The sequence below is a fragment of the Panthera onca genome, chromosome C2, assembly GCF_046562875.1.
Source record: "Panthera onca isolate mPanOnc1 chromosome C2, mPanOnc1 haplotype 2, whole genome shotgun sequence".
NCBI classification, from domain to species: domain Eukaryota; kingdom Metazoa; phylum Chordata; class Mammalia; order Carnivora; family Felidae; genus Panthera; species Panthera onca.
Genome location: NC_138347.1, coordinates 54919216 through 54943208, shown reverse-complemented (window position 1 = coordinate 54943208; position 23993 = coordinate 54919216). Strand labels below are relative to the sequence as shown.

General features: G+C 36.4%; 1 protein-coding gene across 8 annotated transcripts in view; it reads left to right on the top strand.

The window, feature by feature from the left end:
• Positions 1-18449, top strand: part of CD47 (CD47 molecule) — a 47412-nt gene extending 28963 nt beyond the window's left edge. The window contains exons 4-12 of one of the 8 annotated variants that reach the window (XR_013557899.2): positions 4681-4788; positions 6181-6273; positions 7307-7399; positions 8220-8312; positions 11113-11159; positions 14223-14254; positions 15643-15667; positions 16280-16312; positions 18202-18449. Coding sequence is in view for 5 of the 8 variants with exons in the window: in XM_078452977.2 (XP_078309103.1) it covers positions 4681-4788; positions 6181-6273; positions 7307-7399; positions 8220-8312; positions 14223-14254; positions 14571-14648 (497 nt within the window). In the remaining 3 variants the exon portion in view is untranslated. The other 7 variants (XR_013557900.2, XM_060640111.3, XR_013557901.2 and 4 more) reach the window with 7 other exon arrangements.
• The last annotated feature ends 5544 nt before the right edge of the window (positions 18450-23993 follow it).

Here is a 23993-nt window from a genome sequence, read left to right as displayed (position 1 = left end):
TCAAGTTGCCATGAAAAGACATGGGGGATACTTAAATACATATTATTAAGTGAAGTCAATCTGAAAAGGCTGCATACTTTATGATACCAATTATAAGACACTCTGAAAGAGCCACAATTGTGGATATAATAAAAAGATGAGTGATTGCCAGGGAAGGGGCTAGGGGTGGAGGAGAAATGCATAGGCCAGAGCACAGGATTTTTAGGGCAGTGAAGTTACTCTGTACGATATAATGATGGATAGGTGTCATTATACATTTCTATAAACTCAAGAACATACAACAAGAGTGAACCCCTACTGTAAACTAGGGACTTTGGATGATTAGGATGTGTCAACATAGGTTTATCCTTTGTAGAAAATGTACCATTTTGATGAGTAATGTTGATAATGGGGAAGGTCACTCGTGTTTAGGGGTAGGGTATATATGGGAATTCTCTTTACCTTCCTTTCATTTTGTTGTAAACCTAAAACTATACTAAAAAAATAAAGTCTTAAAACATAAGGAGTGTTATTGTCTTATTTTTTGTATTGATTTCAGTACTTTTAGCTGAGGAGAATCTTTTAACACGTGCTGATTTTTAAAATTACATGGATTTTAAAAATCTATGCTAAACAACCAGGAAGTTTGATAAGAGCCTGCAGTTAAGGGCAGAAGAATGAAACTGGACCACTTCCTCACACCATACACAAAAATAAATTCAAAATGGATGAAAGACCTAAGTGTGAGCCAGGAAACCATCAAAATCCTAAAGGAGAAAACAGGCAACAACATCTTTGACCTTGGCCGTTGCATCTTCTTACTAGACACATCTTTGGAGGCAAGGGAAACAAAAGCAAACATGAACTATTGAGACTTCAAGATAAAAAGCTTCTGCACAGCAAAGGAAACAATCAACAAAACTCAAAGGCACTCTGTGGAATGGGAGAAGACATTTGCAAACAGCATAGCTGATAAAGGGTTAGTATCCAAAATTTACAAAGAACTTATCCAACTGAACGCCCAAAAAACAAATTATCCAATTAAGAAATGGGCAGAAGACCTCAAAAGACATTTTTCCAAAGAAGACATCCAGATGGCTAACAGACACATGAAAAGATGCTCAATATTGCTCATCACCAGGGATATACAAATCAAAACCACAATTAAGTACCACCTGACACTTGTCAGAATGGTTAAAATTAGCACAGGAAACAACAGATGTTGGCAAGGATGCAGAGAAAGCGGAACCCTCTTACACTGTTGGTGGGAATGCAAACTGGTGCAGCCACTCTGGAAAACAGTATGGAGTTTCCTCAAAAAGTTAAAGATAGAACTACCCTACAACCCAGCAATTGCCCTATTAGGTATTTAACCAAAGGATACAAAAATACAGATTCAAAGGGACACTTGCACCCAGTGTTTATAGAAGCACTATCAACAATCACCAAACTATGGAAAGAGCCCAAATGTCCATTGACCAATGAATGGATAAAGAAGATGTGGGATACACACAGACACACACACACACACACACACACTGGAATATTACTCAGCCATCAAAAGGAATGAAATCTTGCCATTTGCAAGGATGTGGATGGAGCTAGAGTGTATTACACTAAGTGAAAGTCATCAGAGAAAGACAAATACCATGTGATTTTACTTGTATGTGGGATTTAAAAAACAAAACAGCACGTGGGAAGGGAAAAAAAGAGGGAAACAAGCCATAAGAGACTCTTTACTGTAGAGAACAAACTGAGGATTGATGGAGGGAGGTGGGCAGGGGGATAGGCTATAAATGGGCAAGGGGGCATTAAGGAGGGTACTTGTGGTGAGCATTAGGTGTTGTAAGTGAAGAATCACTAAATTCTACTTTTGAAACCAATATTACACTATTGGCTAACTAGAATTGAAATAAAAATTTGAAACAATTGTCAGAATATTAAAAAGTCTATTAGATTTGAATTACAAAAAAAGGCACATTGTATCATTTTTATCTTAATGCTAAGTGGGAAATTATTTGAATTTATTTTCTTTGATACATTTAAAGTTTTGATAGGTTTGATAAATAAGAGTAATTATACTTAATAAAGGGCCAGAAAAAATCACCAATAAAAGATCCTTGAGATTATTGCGTTCTCTGACATCTATATCAGATTCCTGACTTTTTAGCTACACTGAAGACTTTGACAGCTGACTTAGCAACAAGGTGCTTTCTCCATACTTGCTGTAGGACCTGCGTAGGCACCATCGTGAGCAAGAAAATGAGTCAAAAGAATTTCTTTTTATAGGTTCACTAAAGGTATATAGAGATGAACTGCTTCATTGCCTGTGGTTACATAAGTAGACTCCACTGATATTTTTGATAGAAATGGCTACTTAATTTAAGGAAGAAGATAGTATCCTTGAAAATAAGTAGTAGTTGAACTAATTAACAGGAACAACAGCTATCTTGAACATGTAGTGCATTTATATGCAAAGGTTTGAAAAGTGGTGGTTTATTTTTGTGACTATTGTTGGCATTATTTTTCTCCTAAAGCTCTTCTGAGTCTGAAAAGGTGGAATTTTATATGAGGTTCACACTCTTATTTTTGTTAAGAATGATATGTCTGCCTCTTTGCATGAATTTGTACTGTACTCCGAGGTGAATTCTTACTACGTGATCTTAGTAACTCTTTTATGTGTTGAATTAAACCAGAGTCTCTTATAAATGTTTGATTGATTGTGAGGTATGTTTGAAACACAACTTCTATTTTATAACCCTTTTGCAGAACTTTCAGGCTCTATTTAGATAACAGTATGCATGGGATTAAATCAGAAATCTGACATATGTCTAGAGAAAGTTTTCTTTTTTTAAACCATATTTGTGCCTTTTGTGACCTATACGTGGAATTTCATCCTAAACAGTGTTTGAGCCTAGAAAATAGGGAAGATGTGAACACTGGTGCCCTGTAATAAGTCAGGAACATGATTGAATCATAGTCACGTAAGTTTCAAGGCTGATTGAGTCAAATGAAATCTTGGGTAACTTGCCATATTGATTCTCTTTTCTGATGAACGTGGATTTGATTACTCAGCTTCAGGACTGGTTATTGCTTAGCCTTCCATCTCCCCCTGAAGAGAATAAAGTTGAGGTTACAATCTAAAGTATGATTACAACCTAAAATAGGTAGGGAGTTAAAAAATCTTCAGGTGCCTGCATTGTATCTTAACATCTTAACCATAGATTATAATGGAATCCTAGGTTATAATACCTTATACATAGATTTTGTTATGGTCATTTAAGGGTTTATTTGTTGTTTTTAAAATTATATTTAATTATAAATAAATATATATAATTAATGTATAAATATATATTTAATTATAGTTTGTCATTTTAGTTGAAGCAGATTAAATGCTAAATATAACATTTAAAAAATCTTCACCTCAGTTCAGTCACCCATTGATTAATGGCATGGAAAATATTGTGTGTATGAAACACAGCAGAATTTCTGTCATACACTCTGCTACTCAGCCTCCTTTTAGGTTACTTTAACAACTTTCTTGGTGAAAAATTAATATTAACCAAAACAGAACTCAAAAGGTGAATGTATAGCAAAAGAAATACAGTTAACTCTTGAACAACATGGGTTTGAACTCTGTGGGTCCACTTATATGTGGATTTTTTATGGTCCAATGCTATATATATATTCACTTCCTTATGATTTTCTTAATATTTCCTTTTCTGTAGCTTACTTTCTTATAAAATAATTCAGGACATGATACACCTAACATACAAAATATGTATTAACCGCCTGTTTATGTTATTAGTGAGGCTTCTAGTCAACAATAGGCTATTAGTGGTGAAGTTTTGGGGGAGTCAAAAGTTTTATACTTGGATTTTGGACTGCAGATGGTGAGGGAGGTCAGTGCTCCCAACACCTGTGTTGTTTCAGGGGGCAACTCTAATATTTTTAGGCTTATCCATTATATTCTTTCAAGGAAGGTATTAGATACTTGACAATAGAGCTAGCACCAAAAACAGGAACACATATGATGAGTGCTATTGAGTATTCGTAGTTTATTTTTATACAATTATTTTAATTGAACAATGTAAACATGTTTTACCCTCAGGATACCAAAAGGGTCTGATGTGTCTAGTGTTTATTCTACTTTTTCAAAACAATCTAGAATTCCAAATGCTTTCCTAATTTTATGTTTTACTAAGTACCCAGTTATTTCTCATCAGTGTATGTATATCAATTGTAAACCTGAGGCAGTTTTGTTCCTCAGGGGACATTTGACAATGTCTGGAGACATTTCTGATTGACACAACTGAGGGGCCATTCATGACATAGAGTGTGTAGAAGCCAGGGATACTAAACATTGTATAATACATGGAACAGAGTTATCTGGCCCAAAATGTTAGTAATGCTTTAATTTAGAAAGCCTGATGTATATACCTTCATTCTTTAAATATAGGGGAATAAAGCATCACCTTTAAATTTAGTATCCATATTTATACTGCCATGACAATAATTTAGATAATGACTTATGAAAAAGATTTGAGGTAGCTTCACATGATAGGAGGGAGTTGTTCCTCAAAGATTATTCAGTTACAGTAAGTTACAGTTTATCTCTGCATTTCATATGTTACAGAAATGGCTTTACTTTTTGTGATTGGGTTCATGTAATTCTCTGTGTGTGTTTTTTTTTTTTTTAAGCGCTTAAATATAAATCCAGTCTCATGAAGGAGAAAACCATTCTTTTATTTGTTGGTGGACTAGTGCTCACTATAGCTGTCATTGTTGGAGCCATTCTTTTTGTCCCAGGTAAGATACACAGTTATATGAGTGAGGCAGGATTGATGGAAATGAGGACCCGGGGGCGGTTGGGGGGGGGGGGGGTGCTCATAGGGCTGTTGTAACACATTACCACAAAGGGGGTGTCTTAAAAGTGTAGAAATTTTCTCACAGTTCTGGAGGCCATAAAGCTGAACTAAAGATGTCTTCAACACCATAATCCCTCCTGAGGCTCTTGGGGAGAAACCATTCTTTGCCTCTTCTAGCTTCTGATGTTTGCTGGCACTCTATAGCTCCTTGGCTTATGGCACCATAATTTCCATTGCTGCCTCAGTAGTATCTTTGTCAAATCTCTCTCTGCCTGTCTTACAGAGACACTTGTCATTACATTTAGGGCCCACCTGGATAATCCAGGATAAACTCCTCCTTTCAGGATCCTTAACTGAATCATCCTTTGCTATATAATGTAATATTCTTTTGCCATAGAAGTTAATATTCACAGGCTCCAGGGATTTGGAGGTGGATGTATCTTTAGGGCCATCATTCACCCCACTGCAGAGGCAGACTTCATTTGCCAAGACCTGGAAATGGGGATGGGTGTAGGAAACAATTCTATCTGAAACCACTTGTTTTTGGAAGATGGGAGTGGAAGGGGGAAGAAAGGGAGTGCAGCACATGGAAAGATGGCAGATATGAGCTGGGACCCACAGTGCAGACTGGAGAGATCTGTCATTGCTTTGGAGCTAGATACAGTACAGTGTACTGTTTAGGAACATAAATTTGGCAGCTCTGTTTGCCTCTGGAGTTAGGACACCGGGAGGACGAGAAGAGTTGAGAAGATAACTTGAAAGAACAACTGTTTTGACTTTGGGACAGATTGAACACAGCAAGTAAAGGGAATAGTAAGAGGGACTCCCAAGTTTCTCACTGGAATTCTGTGGGTAGTTGAGGCAAAGCCAAGTCAAGGTTTCCACATGTTGAGACTTAGATGTTGACATTTAGTAGATGTTTTAAGTTTGGTCTTAATAAAAAAATAGTTGTGGGGTGCCTGGGTGGCTCAGTCGGTTGAGCGTCTGACTTCGGCTCAGGTCATGATCTCACGTTTTGTGAGTTCAAGCCCTGCGTTGGGCTCTGTGCTGACAGCTCAGAGCCTGGAGCCTGCTTTGGATTCTGTGTCTCTCTCTCTCTCTGCCCCTCCCCTGCTCACGCTCTCTCTCTATCTCAAAAATAAATAAAACATTAAAAAATAAAATTAAAAAATAGTTGTTTTGTGTGAAGTTTTGGGAGAAATATATTTTTGAACCTTTTGCAGTTTGTAAGAGTAGTATTGAGATTAATACACTTCGTAACTTTGAGTACTTTAACTTCCTGTAAAGTAGGAAGTACACAGGATAATATTTTTAATGTTATTTTTATTAACAGGTGAATATTCAACAAAGAATTCTTGTGGACTTGGTTTAATTGTGGTTCCTACAGTGATTTTAATATTGCTTCAGTACTGTGTGTTTATGATAGGTAAGTATATGTTATAGCATGATTTTGTCTACCTTTTTCTTTTTGAAAACATTTTTGGTTAAAATATTTCTTGTATGATTTTCTTTTTTTCTTTTTTTCACAACTTAATAAATGTCGGCTTATGTTCTTAGTAACACTTTCCCTGTGTGGATTAATTTTAAGGTTAGCTTAGGTTTTCAGGGCATTCTATTATTTAATAAAAAGTAATTTTCATATATATTTGATGCTAGCCAGTGGATTTTTAAAATTATGTTATATAATTTCTTAATGATTATCTTCATATTTTTATTTCAGTTTTTTCAAGTTATAAGTAGACCTTAAACATGCCCTTTCTCTTCTTTTGCTAAGCCTGTCTTAAAAAATAGTTCTACAAATTAGGGTTATCAATTATAAATAGAAATATATCTTTTTTAGTTATTGGCAAATCTCAACATTGTAGTTTTAAAAGATGATGCAGGTATCCAAATTGTAATTGGTATAATCTTCACTGCATTTTTGGAGTCAATCACTAACATATTTTTGTTACTATTACAGTCTGTTTTTTCCTATTTGCACATTTAACTCGGTCTTTGAGCTTATCTCTGGTTTGGTGTACATTGGAAAGTTATTAATTTGTTATAAAACCACGGATCTAGGCACACGAGACAGAGGTTATGATGTTTACAGCAGCATGTTTTGCATAATGGTTCTCTTTGCTAGAGTAATTTTATGTGCATGTGGTGAAGTCACGCATAATAGCCATTCATACTGTAAAATGCACAAATGTGGTAAAAGCAGCATTGTTCTAAGGTTTGGGGTAAAAAGCACCAGTCCAGCTCAGCTCACTGTGAAAATAAAAGACTGCTGAACGTGTGACTCTGGAACAGACTACTTGTGTGAAAAGGCAAAGTTTAGATCGTTGGGAAAGAATCGAGCATCTCATAAGGAAATCCAGAGTCAGTCTATGGTCACCGGATATTATTTTTGATTGCACAAAATACAAGTCGGTATGATTGCTTCTTAAATGCTCTCAACCCACTTTTTCTTTCTTCAGGTGTTTGGATGTCTTCCTTCACCATCGCCATATTGATCCTTCAGGTACTGGGCTATGTGCTCTCTGTGGTTGGACTAAGCCTCTGTGTCTCAGGTAAGGGTTACGTTCTTCTCTCATCCCAATTTTTCTTACTACAGATTTCTCTCGGACAGAGCTCTTCTTCCTCCTCTCCTTCTTCTTCTTTATCCATTCATCCATTCCCCTATTGAAGGACATCCTGCCGCTTTCAGTTTTTGATGATTAAGAATAAAGCTACTATAAACATCCATGTGCGTGTTTTTGTGTGGACATAAGTTTTCAACTCCATTTAAGTAAATACCAAGGAGTGTGATTGCTGGGTTGTTATGTTAAGAACATATTTAGCTTGTAATGAATTGCCAACCTATCTTACAAAGTGGCTGTGCCATTTTGCATTCCCACCAGCAATGAATGAGAGTTCCTGTTGCTCCACATCCTTGCCAGCATTTGGTGTTGTGGGCTTTGTGAGCTTTCTTTTTTTAACTCTCATTTTTTCCCCACTGAGAATAGTGCTTTCCATATTGCCATGAGAATATTGGCTGTATATGGCTTGTGGGCTGATTATTCTAGCAGCCAAACTGCTGTGCCTATATTTGTGGGAGAATTTTTTAAATAACCAGCCTCTAATTGGTTGGAACTTAAGGCTTTACACACTATTTTCTATTAGTCTTGATGTGATAAGGCACATGTTATGCAAACAAAATCTTTTGTCTTTTAATAATTTGGAGGCATTTCACTGAGTTAATAATGATGAATATATGTAGGTAGTTTTTGTTTCTTAATAATTAGAAAAAGAATTACTCTCCTTAAAACTTGATTTATTGTTGTTTGTTCTTTTAAAAAGATAACTTATTTCATGTAGATTTTTAATGTAAAATCTCACTTGTTTTTACAGAGTGCACCCCAGTGAACGGCCCTCTTCTGATTTCAGGTTTGGGTATTATAGCTCTAGCAGAATTACTTGGATTAGTTTATATGAAACTTGTTGGTAAGTCAATCTTATTTTTTGTTAGCCTGTGCCGAGAATTTCAGTTATATAATTGAAATATAATGAATGTAATGCTTTGATTGGCTCTTACGGTTTGACTAAAGAAATTTCTCAGTTTTCCCAAAAACGAGAATATATCATGAATGCAGCTGTATTTCTTAAATAATAAAATTGGAATGATTTGGGGGTAATGAAAGAGGGTAGAAGTAATATGAATTAATGAAAATTTTAGATTATAAACTATTTTTTAAAAAATGGCTTTATGTTTTAGAATGTATAGACTATACTAGCTAAAGGGAGAGAATGTAGAGGATTCATTTTATTTTTTTATTTTTTTAATTTTTTTTTTTTTTTTAACGTTTACCCACTTTTTTAGAGACAAGAGACAGAGTGTGAGCAGGACAGGGGCAGAGGGAGGGGGAGACACAGAATCTGAAACAGACTCCAGGCTCTAAGCTGTCAGCACAGAGCCTGAAGTGGGGCAAAGATTCATTTTAATAGAAAAAGATTTTTAATTGTCCCATTGTTTCTATGAGAGACCTACTTGTTACTTGCTCTTCTTGCAGATTGTTTATAGACCTTGGCTCCCCTAAGTAGACAGGTTGAAATTCAAAATCTGTCACTTTTGTTAAAAGAACAGTGTCTTTTGACTTTACTTGACTTTAAAATATTTTTACTTAAGAGACTCTTAAATATAGGGAACAAACTGAAGGTTGCTGGAGGGAAGGGGAATAGGGGAGATGAGCTAAATGGGTGATGGGTACCAAGAAGGGCACTGTTGGGATGAGCACTGGGTGTTATATGTAAGTGATGAATCATTAAATTCTATGCCTGAAACCATTAATACACTATATGTCAACTAACTTGGATTTCAATAAAATTAAAAATACAATACAATAAAATAAAACCTCCCAAAACAACAACAACAGCAATGAAACAAATATAATAAAAACATGGAGCTTTAAAATTTAGGCTTTTGCTACCTTTTAATTAATTAATTAATTTATTTATTTATTTTTAAAATCCGGTATAATTAACATACAGTGTTATGTTAGTTTCAGGTACACAATATTAATGACTCAATAGTTCTATACATTATTCAGTGCTCATGATGAGGAGTGTGCTTTTTACTTCCCTTTGCCTATTTCCCCCATCCCCCACCCACCTCCCTCTGGTAACCACCAGTTCTGTATAATTAAGAATCTTATTTTTGTTGTCTCTTTTTTCCTTTGTTTTTGTTTCTTAAATTCCACATATCAGTGAAATCATATGGTGTTTGTCTTTCTCTCACTGACTCATTTCACTTAGCATTTATACACTCTGGATCCTTCCATGTTGTTTTTACTACCTTTAAAATAAATGTTTAGTAAGTTGGAATTAGCTAATTTTTTTGAATTTCATATTTAATCTGCCAATTTTCAAATAACAGATGTCTATATAAATTCTTATTTTTTATACATAGAGGCAGATGCTTTTAGGTATTATGTTGTCTGATTTAAGCTAAAAATGTTCCCTGCAATTGGTTTACATTAGTATCCCTTTAAAAAAGTTGGTTTTTTTAATTTAAGCAGTAAACCAGACTCTTAAAAATTTGTCAAAATAATTAAAAGTTGCCAAATAATAGAGTAAAAAAAAAAAATCAGTGTTCTGCTTTAGGTGAACTTTACTGTGTTTCAAAAATTATATGAACCTTGAATTGTTAGTCAAATAATTTTCCATATGGCTTACATAATATTGTCAAAGAAACTTTACCTGTGTTTCTTAACCTCAGCTTTTGCTGACTGATCATTGAGTTCAGTTTTGTTACATATTCTTTTGTCCCTATCTAGTTAATGCTTGTTAGATAAACAAAATACTTAACTAAAATCTCCCTATCTTTGGTTTATGTTCTCATAAATCAGAGTTGTTTCCTCAATGAAATTTTCTTAGTTCATGACTCACAGGTCCATAAAATACAATGAAGACCTCTCAGCCCAATGGTAGTAGCTATCATGAGCATCACATTATGAATGTTGATACATATTCTATTTTTGTTGAGTATTCCAGTCCCCATTTGTGTGGTTCTTGAAGTTGATACTGCTAGTTACATTGCTCTGTGTGAATGTTTGAGAATACAATGTTCTCCTCAGTATTCCTACAACATGATGTAGTATTAGGTGTCTTTGATGGCTCTTTGTTCTGTTTATTCCTCATTGTCTGGATCATCCTCCCTTTTTTTAAATGTTTGCTTATTAGTTTTGAGAGAGAGCACGCACGCGCGTGGGGGAGGGACAAAGAGAGAGTGGGACACAGAATCTGAAGCAGGCTTCAGGCTCTGAGCTGTCAGCACAGAGCCGGACATGGGGCTCGAACTCAAGGACTGTGAGATCATGACCTCATCTGAAGTCAGACACTTAACCGACTGAGCCACCAGGCACCCCTGGATCATCCTCCCCTTTTATTGCCTTGCTCCCCATGCCTTCCATGTCTGACAAAGAATGATGTTCAGTAGAATTGCCAACAGGTCTGGAATGCCGACTCGGGTGGAAATAGGCATTGTCTAGCTACCACCTCCTGGGTCCTGTCTCTCCCTTCTCCATAGCTTATCTCCCAAAGAAGCTTGGGAAACCAGTGTAGTAACACACATACTGTTCTCATGTGAAAAATCGAAGTGAAAGTAAAATCCTAAAAGAGTTCCCCCAGTTTTTTCTTTATCATAGTTTAGCATATAAATATTTATATGTTAAGAATTTAGTCCAATTTTATTGACATTTTGAGAATATTCTAAATTAACTTTCCAAATCAACTTGTCTAATGCCAGAATTCAGAGGCACACCTTCGGTCAGTTGAAGGGCAAGAAGAGAAAAGGTACAGGAAAGTTGCTCTTTAGATAATGTTGTAGAATAGGAAAATTAGTGTGTTTTTCTTATATAATCTGAGTGTGTAAATATCAGTATATGTAACATTAAGGTTGCAAATTTTAGCATTTTTATCAGGAGGCAAGTAATTGTGTTTCCAAAATAAATTTTACTCATTGTGCTCTGTTTTGGAAAAGCTTAATGAATGTGTCTTGACTTAAATGCAATAAAATTCTCAGATTTTGTTGTTGTTAAAATCCAAGCTATCTTTTTTAAGAGTAAGTTAATGGCCCTATGAGAATTTTAACTTTGTTATTTTTATTATTTCCAAGTTTAAATTTGTAGCCTTAATTGTTACTTTAGAAGTAAGATTTTAACTTTCACTTTTTATGGTCTTTTTAAGCTGTTGGATTTTTTTTTTTTTTTTTTTTACTGGAAGTATTTAAGTTTTACAAAATGAATTGGGGTTGGAAACAAGAATAATGTGAATCACATAGAAAATTAAATACTGCTAACTAAACTCACTAGAATTAGGCTTGTTGATTATATGGGGCATTTATATCCATTATTTATAAGAGTCCATACTTGTTCATTTTGTTTTCCTTTTTTTTTAAGCCATTACCAGTTCAGTATAAAGACATATAATTATGTTTTGTTATAAATCAACCTACTAGTAATCAAAAACCAGATTTATCACAACATATCACTTGTTTTAGAATGACATGGAATGAATATATATAAGTGATATTTTATAGTTCACTGTTAGGATGTTAGGAAGAGGTAGGTCTGCTATCACTAGGAAAAATATTTCTGAAAATTCAAAACGTAGAAATATATTTGTGTCATGTCATCAGATGTTTCAGGGAGAGAAGAACAAATCAGGAAGAAACCTTGCAAGGGGGCTCATATGGAATCCTTAAAGCTTGTGGCTTAAAAATAAATAAATATACGTATTTAAACTACATATATATGTGACTACATACACACACACACACACATATACACATATGTATGTATGTGTGTAGTGCCTTAGGCATGGTAAGAACAGATAAACCACAGCCATTTTGTCACCTCGGTCATATGTGTGTGGGAGAGAATTAACTCAAGTGAAAACTCAAATTAGCTTTTGCACTTCTGGGTTTTATACTACTACTAGGGAGAGCACAGCTCTTATTTTCCAGAACAGTCTAGCCAAAATGTGATGTTCCTTGGACCTGAGAATTGGAACTCAGAAACTATTCTTTACACATTATTAGGATAGAAAAGGAGTTACTTGGAAGTTCTTAATGTTAATCCTGATAAATAAATTTATGATTTCAAAAATATAGCTCTAAAATCTTACCTCTGATCCTTCGCGCTACCAGTCAAAAATTTGCACAGCTGTTCAGTTTTCTTTTCTTTGATAGAACATAGAGTCATGGTTTAGTTGAAGTGACTTGTATATATATGTAACTACTGTGATGATCCCTAATGAAGTTCTGTAATTCTGCTTGGCTTCTTTTGAGAGGCTGCTAAATGTGATTCACCCATATTCCCAACCCATTTCACTCCATACTACTTTAGAAAGTGGTTTCTTTGTTTGGCTGCAAGGACCACACCGCTGCCCCCGTGCCTCCTGTAAGGGAGATTTACTTTAAAGCCACACGTGACACTAGCAGAGATGGGGATCTCTTGAGAGCTGAGATATAACCAGACCTCACAGGGGCTGAGACAGTAAGCCATTTAGGAATTAGAAAGTTCTGATACATCTCTACAAACTGAATCATCGTGTTGCCCTCTGAGTAACAAGAGTTAGTCAGTGCTCATCTGCAGATTATACTGTGAGTTCCTTTCTGGTTCTTCCCCTAAGAGCTCATCCTCTTCTTTATGGCCTCATCTTATATTTTGTTCTTGTCTTCTCCTTGGTAGTTTCTCTTATGTTTGTCTCTAATCTTTGAGCTTCTCTCCCAGCTTGCTTTCTGTCTCCTTGTCACCTTCCTTTCCATCACCAACTTTCTGGTCTACTTTCTCTTTCTCCTCTTCAGGTCCCAGTAGGAGAGAAAAACTTTTCAGGCTAGTTAGTCACCATGGTCTCTGTTTGAGAGAGCCTGTTGGCTTCTGGCTGGTTTCTACATTGGCTGTCCTTGCGTGGGGTCTCACTCCCATTGCCCATCAGCTTTGGAAGCTTGGTAGGGGTGAATGTGGAGGAGGAATGGTAGTAAGTAAAGAGCACAGAACACTAGAGCGGTTCTGGGGCCCTGCATCAGTAGCTCACAAGCAAATTCAGCCTTCCAGCCTTCCTCAGGCCCAAGGATAATGTAATTGACTATCCCATAGCATTACCCTCCCACCAGCCTGTTCACAGGATGTTGCTGGTTCATGCTTTCATACATATAGGACTCTGATTTAGGACTGGCTTCCGCTGCGCTGGGTCCTTCTCACTTGGCTTTTGTAATGAAGTTCTCTCTTTCTCCCTATGCAACTGAAGTAAATGTCTTTCCCCTCTCTCTTTCTGTATTCCTTCATTAACCAGTCCACTCAGAAACAGTGCAAAGGGTAACTTGGAAAACTGAGAAAGAATACTTGGAGAAGAGGTTGATTGTGGCTAAAACTAACTGCTGGGAGAATTCATTGAACTCTGAGGGATCTGAATATTTTTTTTCAGTTTGTTAGCTATTTGGAGCGTTGAAAACTGGAAAGATGGAAGCAGAAGAGAAGACTGGGTCACAAGGAATGAGAACAGTGAGCTAATAAGGGCAGGCAGTGGAGTAGAGGTGAAGATTGGTCATTGCCACCTTCTGTCCACATTCTGGCTGGGTTGAGTGGGGAGGGCTATAGAGTCCACAGTGGGGATGAATAGATGATAGACAGCATTTTTCACCAAGAAGTATAACAAATGGCTGATTTAGGAGAAATATAGCCTGTACAAATGAGAGAATGTATTGGTTTATTATTTGATGTAGGTGGGTCATTTGATCATGATATTCTATCAATGCATAAAATCATTTGAAATTAACCATTAATAGTCATTGAGATTAAACATTATATTGCCTTAACGTATTAAATTTATTTTCTCAATTTTTAATTATATCAGCTTCCAATCAGAAGACTATACAACCTCCTAGGGTAAGTTAAACTTTCTTAAATGAATTTGGAATGATCAGTTGATGGTTTTGACTGAGAAATGATAATTGAGATAGATACTAAAGCCTTTTGCTCTCTGTTCAGTGTATACCATCAGATTAAGAGAACACTGAAGTAATTTCATGACTTTTGCATGAGTAGATCCAACTTACTTTAAAATATATCTGGTCATTTTAGTTGCAGTAGGACAGAATCAGTGATTGCTTAACATTGTGCTAATAATTTCTCAAGTGACTTCTCACTTTCTCAGAACTGGAAAGTTTCTGTGTAAGAATAATGGTTATTATCTCTGCTGAAGGAAGCTGATTCCAGTATATTGCCTCACCTATTGGCTCCATTTGATGTAGGTATACAAAATGTTACTTCAGGCTTTTAAAATGAGAGCGAGAGATTTGTATGAAATTGATTTCATTAAAAATAATAATCTATGCAATAAATGTACATATTGCTGAAATATATCTGTTCTGAATTATGATTAATTTCCCTTCTTCCCTCATTTGAGAAGCATTTTTCTTCCTCCAAACTGTACTATAGTTTTTACTCTATCTTGGATACCTTAAAAACTATCTAAGAAAATTCCAAGAAAAGGAACAAATTAGGAAATAAACCAGATAAATGAGCAGGTGAAAAAACCCGTGTAGAGAATTATCATGTGACAGGCCCAAGAACTATTTTATGGAAAGAAGACCTGGAGAGGACTATACTGTACTCACCTTCCTAGAAGGAATAATAGTAGCTCTATCTGAAATGCCAAAATTGAGACTCTTGTCTGTGGCAGGAAGTGAAGATTACATATACTCCTGAGTCTGACAAGCTTCCACAGACATGCCTAATAGGCAAGGAGGGCCTGAGGGTGCATCTTTCCATGGGTGTTTATTCTGAAAAGATTGGGGCTGTAGCTACATTGGTCACCAACAGCCAGCAGTGTTTAAAGTGCCTCTGTTAGAGATAATCCAACCATTGGACCCTTAAATCTTAACACATTTTCTTTCCTTGTTACTGAGTTCAACTTGCATGATTTGAAAATGATTGTGTTTTTGTCTCCCCCCCTTGTTTAACTGTATTATCTATTATTGTGTTGCTATTTATGTTTGCACTTTTTTTGAGAAGTTTGAATTTCTTGAACTGAAAGAGGCAGAGTGGGTGGGAAATTCTGCGTAGAAAAATATTAAAAGACTAATAGTTATTATTAAACTATCAGGTAAACTTGGCAATCTTTGTTTCCTTAACTTTTATTGCCTTACTTTGTTTTTAGCCTATAGGATTCACTCTTTACTATAGAGTTTAAATGTTAGCATATATAAATTTTAGTATAAAAGGACATGAAATAAATTCTATCTTTACGTAAATATATTTTAAATATTTTCCAGAAAGCTGTAGAGGAACCCCTTAATGGTATGTGGTTATTACAAACTTGTATATTCTTCTTGATCCATTACCAGATGATAATTTGAACTGGCCCCAAAGCAGTTAGAATGCTCCATCTATGCCTGGGGAAAAAAATCCCATTTTTTTTCTTGCCTGACCTCTCTTTTCTTGATTATAATAATTAATATAATAATTAAAATAATAATTAAGAGTATTACTATTGTAATGTTCTTATCTCTAAGAAAAACGCACTCCTCAGTATCTCTCCAGTCCTTGCTTGCACTGGCCAAGCAATACTTAGGCAAGAAGACCATTGCCTTATATTAGCCGATAGAAAAGAATCTCAATTAATTTCAGTTTCTGATTTACAAATTCAGATACAGACTGTCATCATGTAGTGAGACCCAAGCATCTCACTTTCTTTCTCCTTAAACCTAGATCTATGTTCCCAACTGACTTTGTTTCCTTTGAGAGTCTGGATATGAGCCACAGACATGCTTTTGTAATAAAGTAATAGACTTAAAATTAATTTGTCTTCATAGCTGTGGAATAGTTAGCATGATATTACTGCATATTTATTTAGAAATGATTTCTAATTGTTGAACCTTACTAACTGCTTGGCTTGTTACTAATTCTTAGCATTTAAAGAATCAAAAGGAATGATGAATGATGGTAAGTGTAAAATGCACCTGCAATTATAGATTGATTAAAATAGGAACATTGAAAAGAAATAAAAGGGCTTCTTTAAAGTATGCTTTTTTTGTATATAAAAGGGACACTGTCAAATCATAAAGGTCTACATTTTTTGATTTATAAAACTTAAAGCTACTCTTAAAAGTTGCAAAACCAGTGATATAAAAGCTGTAGGGTGTCACTAATCAGACTTTCCAGTCTTACTGCTTGTAGCAAAGAGAAATTACTGCTTTTTTAAAAACATTTTTCAGCTACAATGTCTGGTGCCTGTAACTTTTAAAAATGATTTTTAGAAGACACATAGATAATCTGGCACAAATCTTTATCATCTTGACAGGGTTTCTTTTGTGCTTGTGTTGGTGATTTGTTGCATTTAATTCATGGGGACTTAATATCTCTGCTTTTCCAACTAGGGACTCAGTTGTAACCATTTGAAAAAGGATTTAAAAAGAAATGTTTAGTCACTCAGCTTTTGCTTCTTGTTTTGGAACTCTGGGCTAATCACTTCTATTTTGTATTGAATATTTCAAAAACATTTGCTAGTTTTTAAAGATAAGTAAGTCGGACATATTGAGTGCTATGAGTATTCATTTTGATTTTGCTTGAAGATGCTATGATACTTCAATTCTGTTAATATTTTAATAACTGTATGTTTTTATCTTATCAAACATTTCTTCATACCTTTGATATTTAGTCATTCCTTGATCATGTAAATAGTGTGCTATTTTACTGCTTTAACCTCCTCACCTCTGTGGCAAAGTGCAGCATTTAACACAAGAGGCTATATTCCCATGAGTGCAATTAATTTTTGCATAAGATTAAAAACACATCAATTGTGTACTGGTGGACAAAGTTTAAAACAATGGTTAGGCTGTGTTCAACAAGGAATCACAGAACGATTCCACTTTTGTAGGTTTGTGTTGTAGCCACAGCCTTTACTACAAAAATGTTTGTTTTATTTACCAACCACCACCTTCCTAATAAAAAAAAAATTTTGCAGTTGGTAGGAATAAACTAAGTGACATTCAAAAAAAGAACTGGTACCTGGAATTGTGGCATGGTTCGTCCATGTTTACATTCTCTTGTTTTGTTTTGTTTTTATTTCTTTGCTCTTTTTCTTCTGCCATGTGATTCTTCTGTAGTTGTATAAAGAAATGAAACTCCTTTTCTCTGTTTTCAGAAAACTGGTATAAGAACCTCAAGTGCATTTTCCTTTATTAATTTCATGTGACTTTTTTTGGAACCACCATGTCAGTAGATACAGCAGTTTTTGTGTGTTCATAGCATACAAAGTCTATGATGATCTTTGAAATTCCCTTAATTTTGCTAATATTTAGCTGTTCAGAATTTGTTCTTGTTTTTTTCTTTTTTTTAACCTTTTTTTAAATCTTTCTGGTGGGCTCCAGGCCCTCACAGTGTGTCTGCCTCGTCAGTTTCAGACTGTCTTTCTAAGGACCACAATCCCGTTTTCTCTTTCACTTGTACCTACTCGCATGTTTATTTCACTTACATCAAATGAATGATGTAGGTCTAAAGTGAATGTGATAGAATATTATTCTGTGGTCAATATCTTTTGCATTGAAAAACCAACATCTCTTGGCTTCTCAGCCAACCCAGCCAACTGAGATTATCAGACTTTGTTGATTTTTATTTTCATTTGGCATTGGCCTTTTAGTTACTACAACTAAAAAGGCTAATGATTTACCCGGTTTACATCTGTGACCTTTGTAAATCTAAGATTAAACACTTTTTCTTTATTTTTAGATGCTGTATATCTGAAACTTTTAATTTTTAAAAATTCATCAACTTGTTAATGCATAGAAAATGGACAGGAATAATGATTATATGTTCATTTTTCAATTTTCCAGAGTAACTGAAGTGAAGTGATGGACTCTGATTTGGAAAGTAGTAAGACATGAAAGGAATACAATTGTGTTTAAGCACCATGGCCTTGATTCACTGTTCAGGAGAAGAAAACAAGAAAAATTACTGGTTCTCATCTGTGGGAGAAAGTAAATCTTTGACCCTTAAATGATTGTTACAGTTAAGTTTTTATTCAAAGCATTTGTAATTTAGTTAATAAAAGAATTATTATCTGTGTTGTGTGCCCAATTGAGATCCAGTTTTTTGTTGTTATTTTTATTCAGTAAAGGGCAAGGGTAGAGTGGCTAATTTCCAAGAATGATGCCTTTCAGATCTTAGGGCCTCTTGACTGTAGTTTACCAGTTTGAATTGGTTCGAGGTTGAGAATCACCTGACGCTAACCTGTTGGTTTCCCAGAGAGATCTGTGAAGAACAGTGGCTTCCACAGAACCTTAGCAGACTCAGGTTCACAGCCACTTTGGCAGTTATGGCTGGTGTTAGCCGAGTAAGGTTTCTGGAACTTCTGGGTCAAAGGAATAGCAAATTTAAGTACAGATAGGAGTTTGGTTGGGAACATCTTGAATGCCGCCTACATCTCCGGCAGGAGACCATGGTCTTCATTCTTGGGGGTTGCCATTCACACATTCTTCCTTCAGCATACCGTGTGATGAATCCTTTTCAGAGTTAGGGTAATTTTATTGATGAATGTGTTTATCTCTTATTCACACAACCCTTTAAACCCTGTCTTGTCCTCCTGTTATTTGCTTCTGCTGTACAAGATGTAGCACCTTTTCTCCTCTTTGAACATGGTCCCGTGACACGTGACATGGTAGCATCATTGCAGAAAGGAGCCAGACTTATTTTCAGAGAACTATGCTCACACTTTTCAGCAAAAGTAGCGATGGTTGTAACATATGTATTTCCTTCCTCGGATTTGAAGGCACAATCTACAATGTTTCTTCACTTCTTTTCTGATCTGGGGCATGAAAAACCAAGATTGAGATTTGAACTGTGAGTCTCCTGCATGGCAATATAACGTGTCACCGTCAGGCCAACAAGCCAGCCCTCAGAAGGGTGGTTTTGTTACTGTTGTGTCTGTGTTGCATGATAAACACTCATCATCTCCCTCCTGTAGTCCTGCCTCCGTAAGCCCCTTACCCTAAGATTGGAAAGTAAAACAAAACCCCCACGTTTCCTACCCCCATTAGAAGAAAACTAACATTCTGACCGTTGTGATCACCTGGAGTACTCTTAGATTATTAGCACTCGGTTCCCTCTGTGTGTGTGTGTGTGTGTGTGTGTGTGTGTGTGTGCACATGTATAAGGTAGGCACGTGCATCTTCTGTGTGGACAACAGTGGGTACCCACAGGAGAGCAAATGTTAATTTCATGCTCTTAGTAAAAACATTTAAAAAGATCTTTATTGGATGGAATTATATTTGATGCGAATATTTGATCATTTAAAACTTCAAAAACTTCTAGGTAATTTGCCAAGCTTTTTGACTGCTCACAATACCTTCTAAAAATACTAGTAATTCTTCCCGTCTGTCTAATAAGACATTCATATCTGTAGTTACATTACTAATAGTTATTTCTTAGTCCACTAACTGTTCCCATGTGCCTCTTTTATGCCAAATTAATTTTCATATTTCATGTTGGGACCAAATGGTTTTGCCCATGGCAAACCTCAATTTTATGACCTGCTGATGCTTCTCAGAAAACCGAACAAACGATGAGGACAGCTCTTCTTGAAAAAAAAATTTTTTGTTTTTCTTTCCTAATTGTGTTGCTGTCCAAAATATTATCATATGTAGAGGGAGCTGTGTTCCTTTATATAAATCTGATGGCTCTTGCTGCTCTTTTTCCCTCTGAAAATATTTATATTTTACTATATTGTTTGTTACTTTAGAAGTCAGTTTTGATGAAGGGAGGAGAAAAGCAGATGAACTTTAAAACCATCCAGATACCTACTCTCTATTAAGAAAAAGAAAGGCATGAAAACCTTTATAGTAAACTTTTTTATAAACTAAGGTTGTACCTTTTAATATGCAATAAACTCTCATTTCTTTGGGGTTCAGTCTTGGGACCCACCCATCCTTTGTGTTCTCTTTAATGCTGCCTGTCTTTTGAGGCACTCACTGCCCTAGACAACGCACAGAGGAAGCAGGAGAGATGCCAGGTGACATCAACTCTCGCTCTTACTAGTTGTCAGCTTCTCTGGAAAAGGGACCACATCAGCGGGAGCCCTCTTGCTTGGCCATCATTGGGCCAGGTCATTCTCTTTAAATCAGACGTGTAGTGGGCTCCCAATTTTTTTTGTTCCACCAAATTAGAATTAACATTAGTTTTGAGCATCACGTATCTGTTCCTCCCCCACACAACCTGCTTTTAACTCAGTGATCCCAATTTTTGCCACCGACTCTTCCACTCGATTTTATTTATTGTACATTCTCTGACACCCCTTGTCGTTTTTGCAACAACCTTTCCAATGTTTTTGGCCAAATCTGGTTTTTCCGTCTCCTTCAAAACATTCTCATCGAGCCCTGCCTCCCCTACTGGCTCTCCTCTGTAGTCCACCCCCCTCTTTCATCTAACACCTTGCTTAATACTTCACGTGTGTCTGCTGAGTTCTAGTGGGGTTTTTTTTGTCTTGCTTCTCACTTGATGTTGAAATTCTGTTATGGCAAGAGCTTTTTTTTTTTCCTTTCTCTTCCTGCAGTGTTTTGCATACATTAGATGTTCAGTACATAGGTTCAGTGATTGAGAGTTGGCTGTGTGTAGATGCCCTACTATTTTCAGTAGAGTGATCTAGATAGTTTTCTTTTCCAACAAATTTCACATGCTCCGAAAACCTTAAAAGGTGATGATTTTTCACCTGGAAACTCCAGGTCCATTTTGTTTAAATTTCTGAGAATGTCAAGATGAAAATAATGGGGTATCCCAAATTTGAGAGTATTGGTTATTCTGGGATGCTACAGTCAATTTAGTAAATGACCAAATTGTGATTTGAATGAATAAAGCTCAAAAAGTGATATGTTCAACTCCTCCATCTCATTAAGAATTAAGCTCTGTATCACCTTCTAGATGTTTTTTTGTCCTAAAGGGGGTATTCAACAACAGACCTGTGGGATGTGTATGGAAATGCATACTCCTTTATTTACCTGCCATTGGAAACTGGAGAAATTATTGTTGGGCAACCCTTTATCTTTTTATTATGTTTTATTTGATGGAGAGTTTGTTTAGAAACTTTAGTTTTACATGTGTCATATTTTCAAAATCACTAACTGCCATCACCCAGTGGGGTCCTTTGTTAAGTCATTTTCTGTGGCTAATAGGGATAATAATCCAGGTAACTTTTAAGAGATAAGCAGTGAGCAGGAAGTTTTCCTGCCTTTGGCTTTTGACAGCTCTTACTTATCATTTAAGACCAGCTTTCCCATAAATTTAGCCTTTTGAAAAAAAAGAGAGCATTTGTAATAAGCTTCTCTGTAAGGCGACATCAATGGAATCTTAAAAGTGTTGTTATCAGGGTTGATGAGAGAAAGAAACATTTCTGTTTTTATTAAATGGAGCATTATTTACAAAAAGCCATTGTTGAGATTTAGATCCCACATCATATAAATATCCATTAACCATTTCTAAATAAAAAAAACTCCAGTGTTGCTATGTGCAAGATCCTCTCTTGGGGCTTTTTTCCATAGCAATTAAAGGTGTGCTATTTGTCAGTAGCCATTTTTTGCAGTGATTTAAAGACCAAAGTTGTTTTACAGCTGTGTTACCGTTAAAGGTTTTTTTTATATGTATTAAATCAATTTATCACCGTTTGAAGCTTTGAATATCTGCAATCTTTGCCAAGATACTTTTTTATTTAAAAACATAACTTTGTAAATATTACCCTGTAATATTATATATACTTAATAAAACATTTTAAGCTATTTTGTTGGGCTATTTCTATTGTTGTTAAAGCAGGCCACAAGCACCTTTCTAAGAAATTTATTGTATTTTCAAGTTGTCCGTATTCGAGGTAACGATGCAAAAGATCAGTTAAGATACTAATTTAGAAGTTCTTTTTTAAAGAAAATAACCAATAAGTAATCTTTTAACATATTTTTAATGTTTATTTTTAAGAGAGAGAATGCAAGCGGGGAAGGGGAAGAGAGAGAGGGGGAGACAGAATCTGAAGCAGGCTCCTGGCTCTGAGCTGTCAGCACAGAACCAGATGTGAGGCTCGAACCCACAAACCGTGAGATCATGACCTGTGCCAAAGTCGGACGCTTAACGGACTGAGCCACTCAGGCACTCCACCAATAAGTAATCTTTTAGTTGGAGCAAAGGTTTAACTAAAAGTTTTAAGCAAGTCCCTTGTGTTGAATTTTTCCCATGGTCTAGTGTGAACATCCCATTAGAAAGTAAGAACCCTGGGTTATGGTCCCATCTACACTGCTAACTAACAGAGAACTTGACAACCCCACCCCACGTTTCTGTGCCCCTCCTCACCAGCAGAATGAGAGAAAACTCTTCCAAGATACATGTAAGTTAAAACGGTTCTCCATTTCAATTGTTTGTCAGGACTGTTTTGATTACAAGTGAAAGAAAACTTGTATCTAAGAAAAATGGGGTTTATTGGCTAATGTTACTGAAAATTCAGATGCATAGCTGGATACTGGGCCTCAGAACGGTGTCTTAAGGACCCAGCGTCTCGCCAGCTCTCCAGCTAGCTCTTGCCTACCTTCACAGGTTGCACGTGTATGGCGAAACAGCAATTGCAGTCCCAGACACCTTCTGCCAAGGTCTGGGAACAAAGAGGGAAGAAAAAAAGAGTGCATCTCTCTCAGAAGTCCCATGCACCCCAGCTTGCACCTTGGCAGTTCTGACAGGGTCTGGGCTTCCTTCTCACACTCATCTAGGCCAGGCGTCTCTGACACTGCCCCTGGGCTGGCCTGACCCCCATGTTGAGCCTGGAATGGAGACTGGGAGTGCCATCTGGGATGGGGGTGGGGACTGAGGGGAAGGAAACTTGAAGTCAAGTCAGGGGATTGTTACCAGGTGATGAGATGTCACTAGCTTTTCCAGCACAGCATTCCTAGTCAGCGCCACATGCCTTACAGGTATGTGCTCTATGATTCTGCATTGTATGTGTGATTGTAGACTATTTGAATGGAAAATAATATTTGGCAGCAAGGTACCATGTCATTTCTTACCTTATAGGCAATTTAATTTTTTATGCATTTATGAGGACTTTTTCACTCTCAGCAGGAGTAACTAATGGAGTTCACAAAGCATTCAAATGGCCTACCTCCTGCACTGAAGGTGCTCTGGATAGCACGGAATTGCACTCAACCTGATTAGGACTCCCACGGAGGTGCAGCCTTCCAGATGCAACTCGATTTCATTTTTGCACGGCGCCTTTCCAGCTGAAGGCTTCAAGTTTGACAGCTTTAGAAAATACTGGATTATGGTAACACCATCTATGTAGGACATGATTTCCCCAGAAGCTCAGAGATTCGAGCACACTCGACAGCCTTGGTGTTAGTAAGTATGAGGCCGTGCCGGAACTCTGCACCCAGTGTTTATTTTGCATGTAGAAGCTTCATGCTCGAATCGGGGAAATAAAGTATTTAACCCTGAGTTCTGGATAATTGGACTGATGGTTTCATGTCGAAGATAGCAGTACAGACTGCACAGAAGTGATGGTGGACCTAGAAATTAGAACTCTAGCGAACACCCATCCCTTTAGTCAGCTGTTTGACTGGAATGCAGGAGCGCTTCAGCTCTGAGAATAGCCCGCCACCCGTGG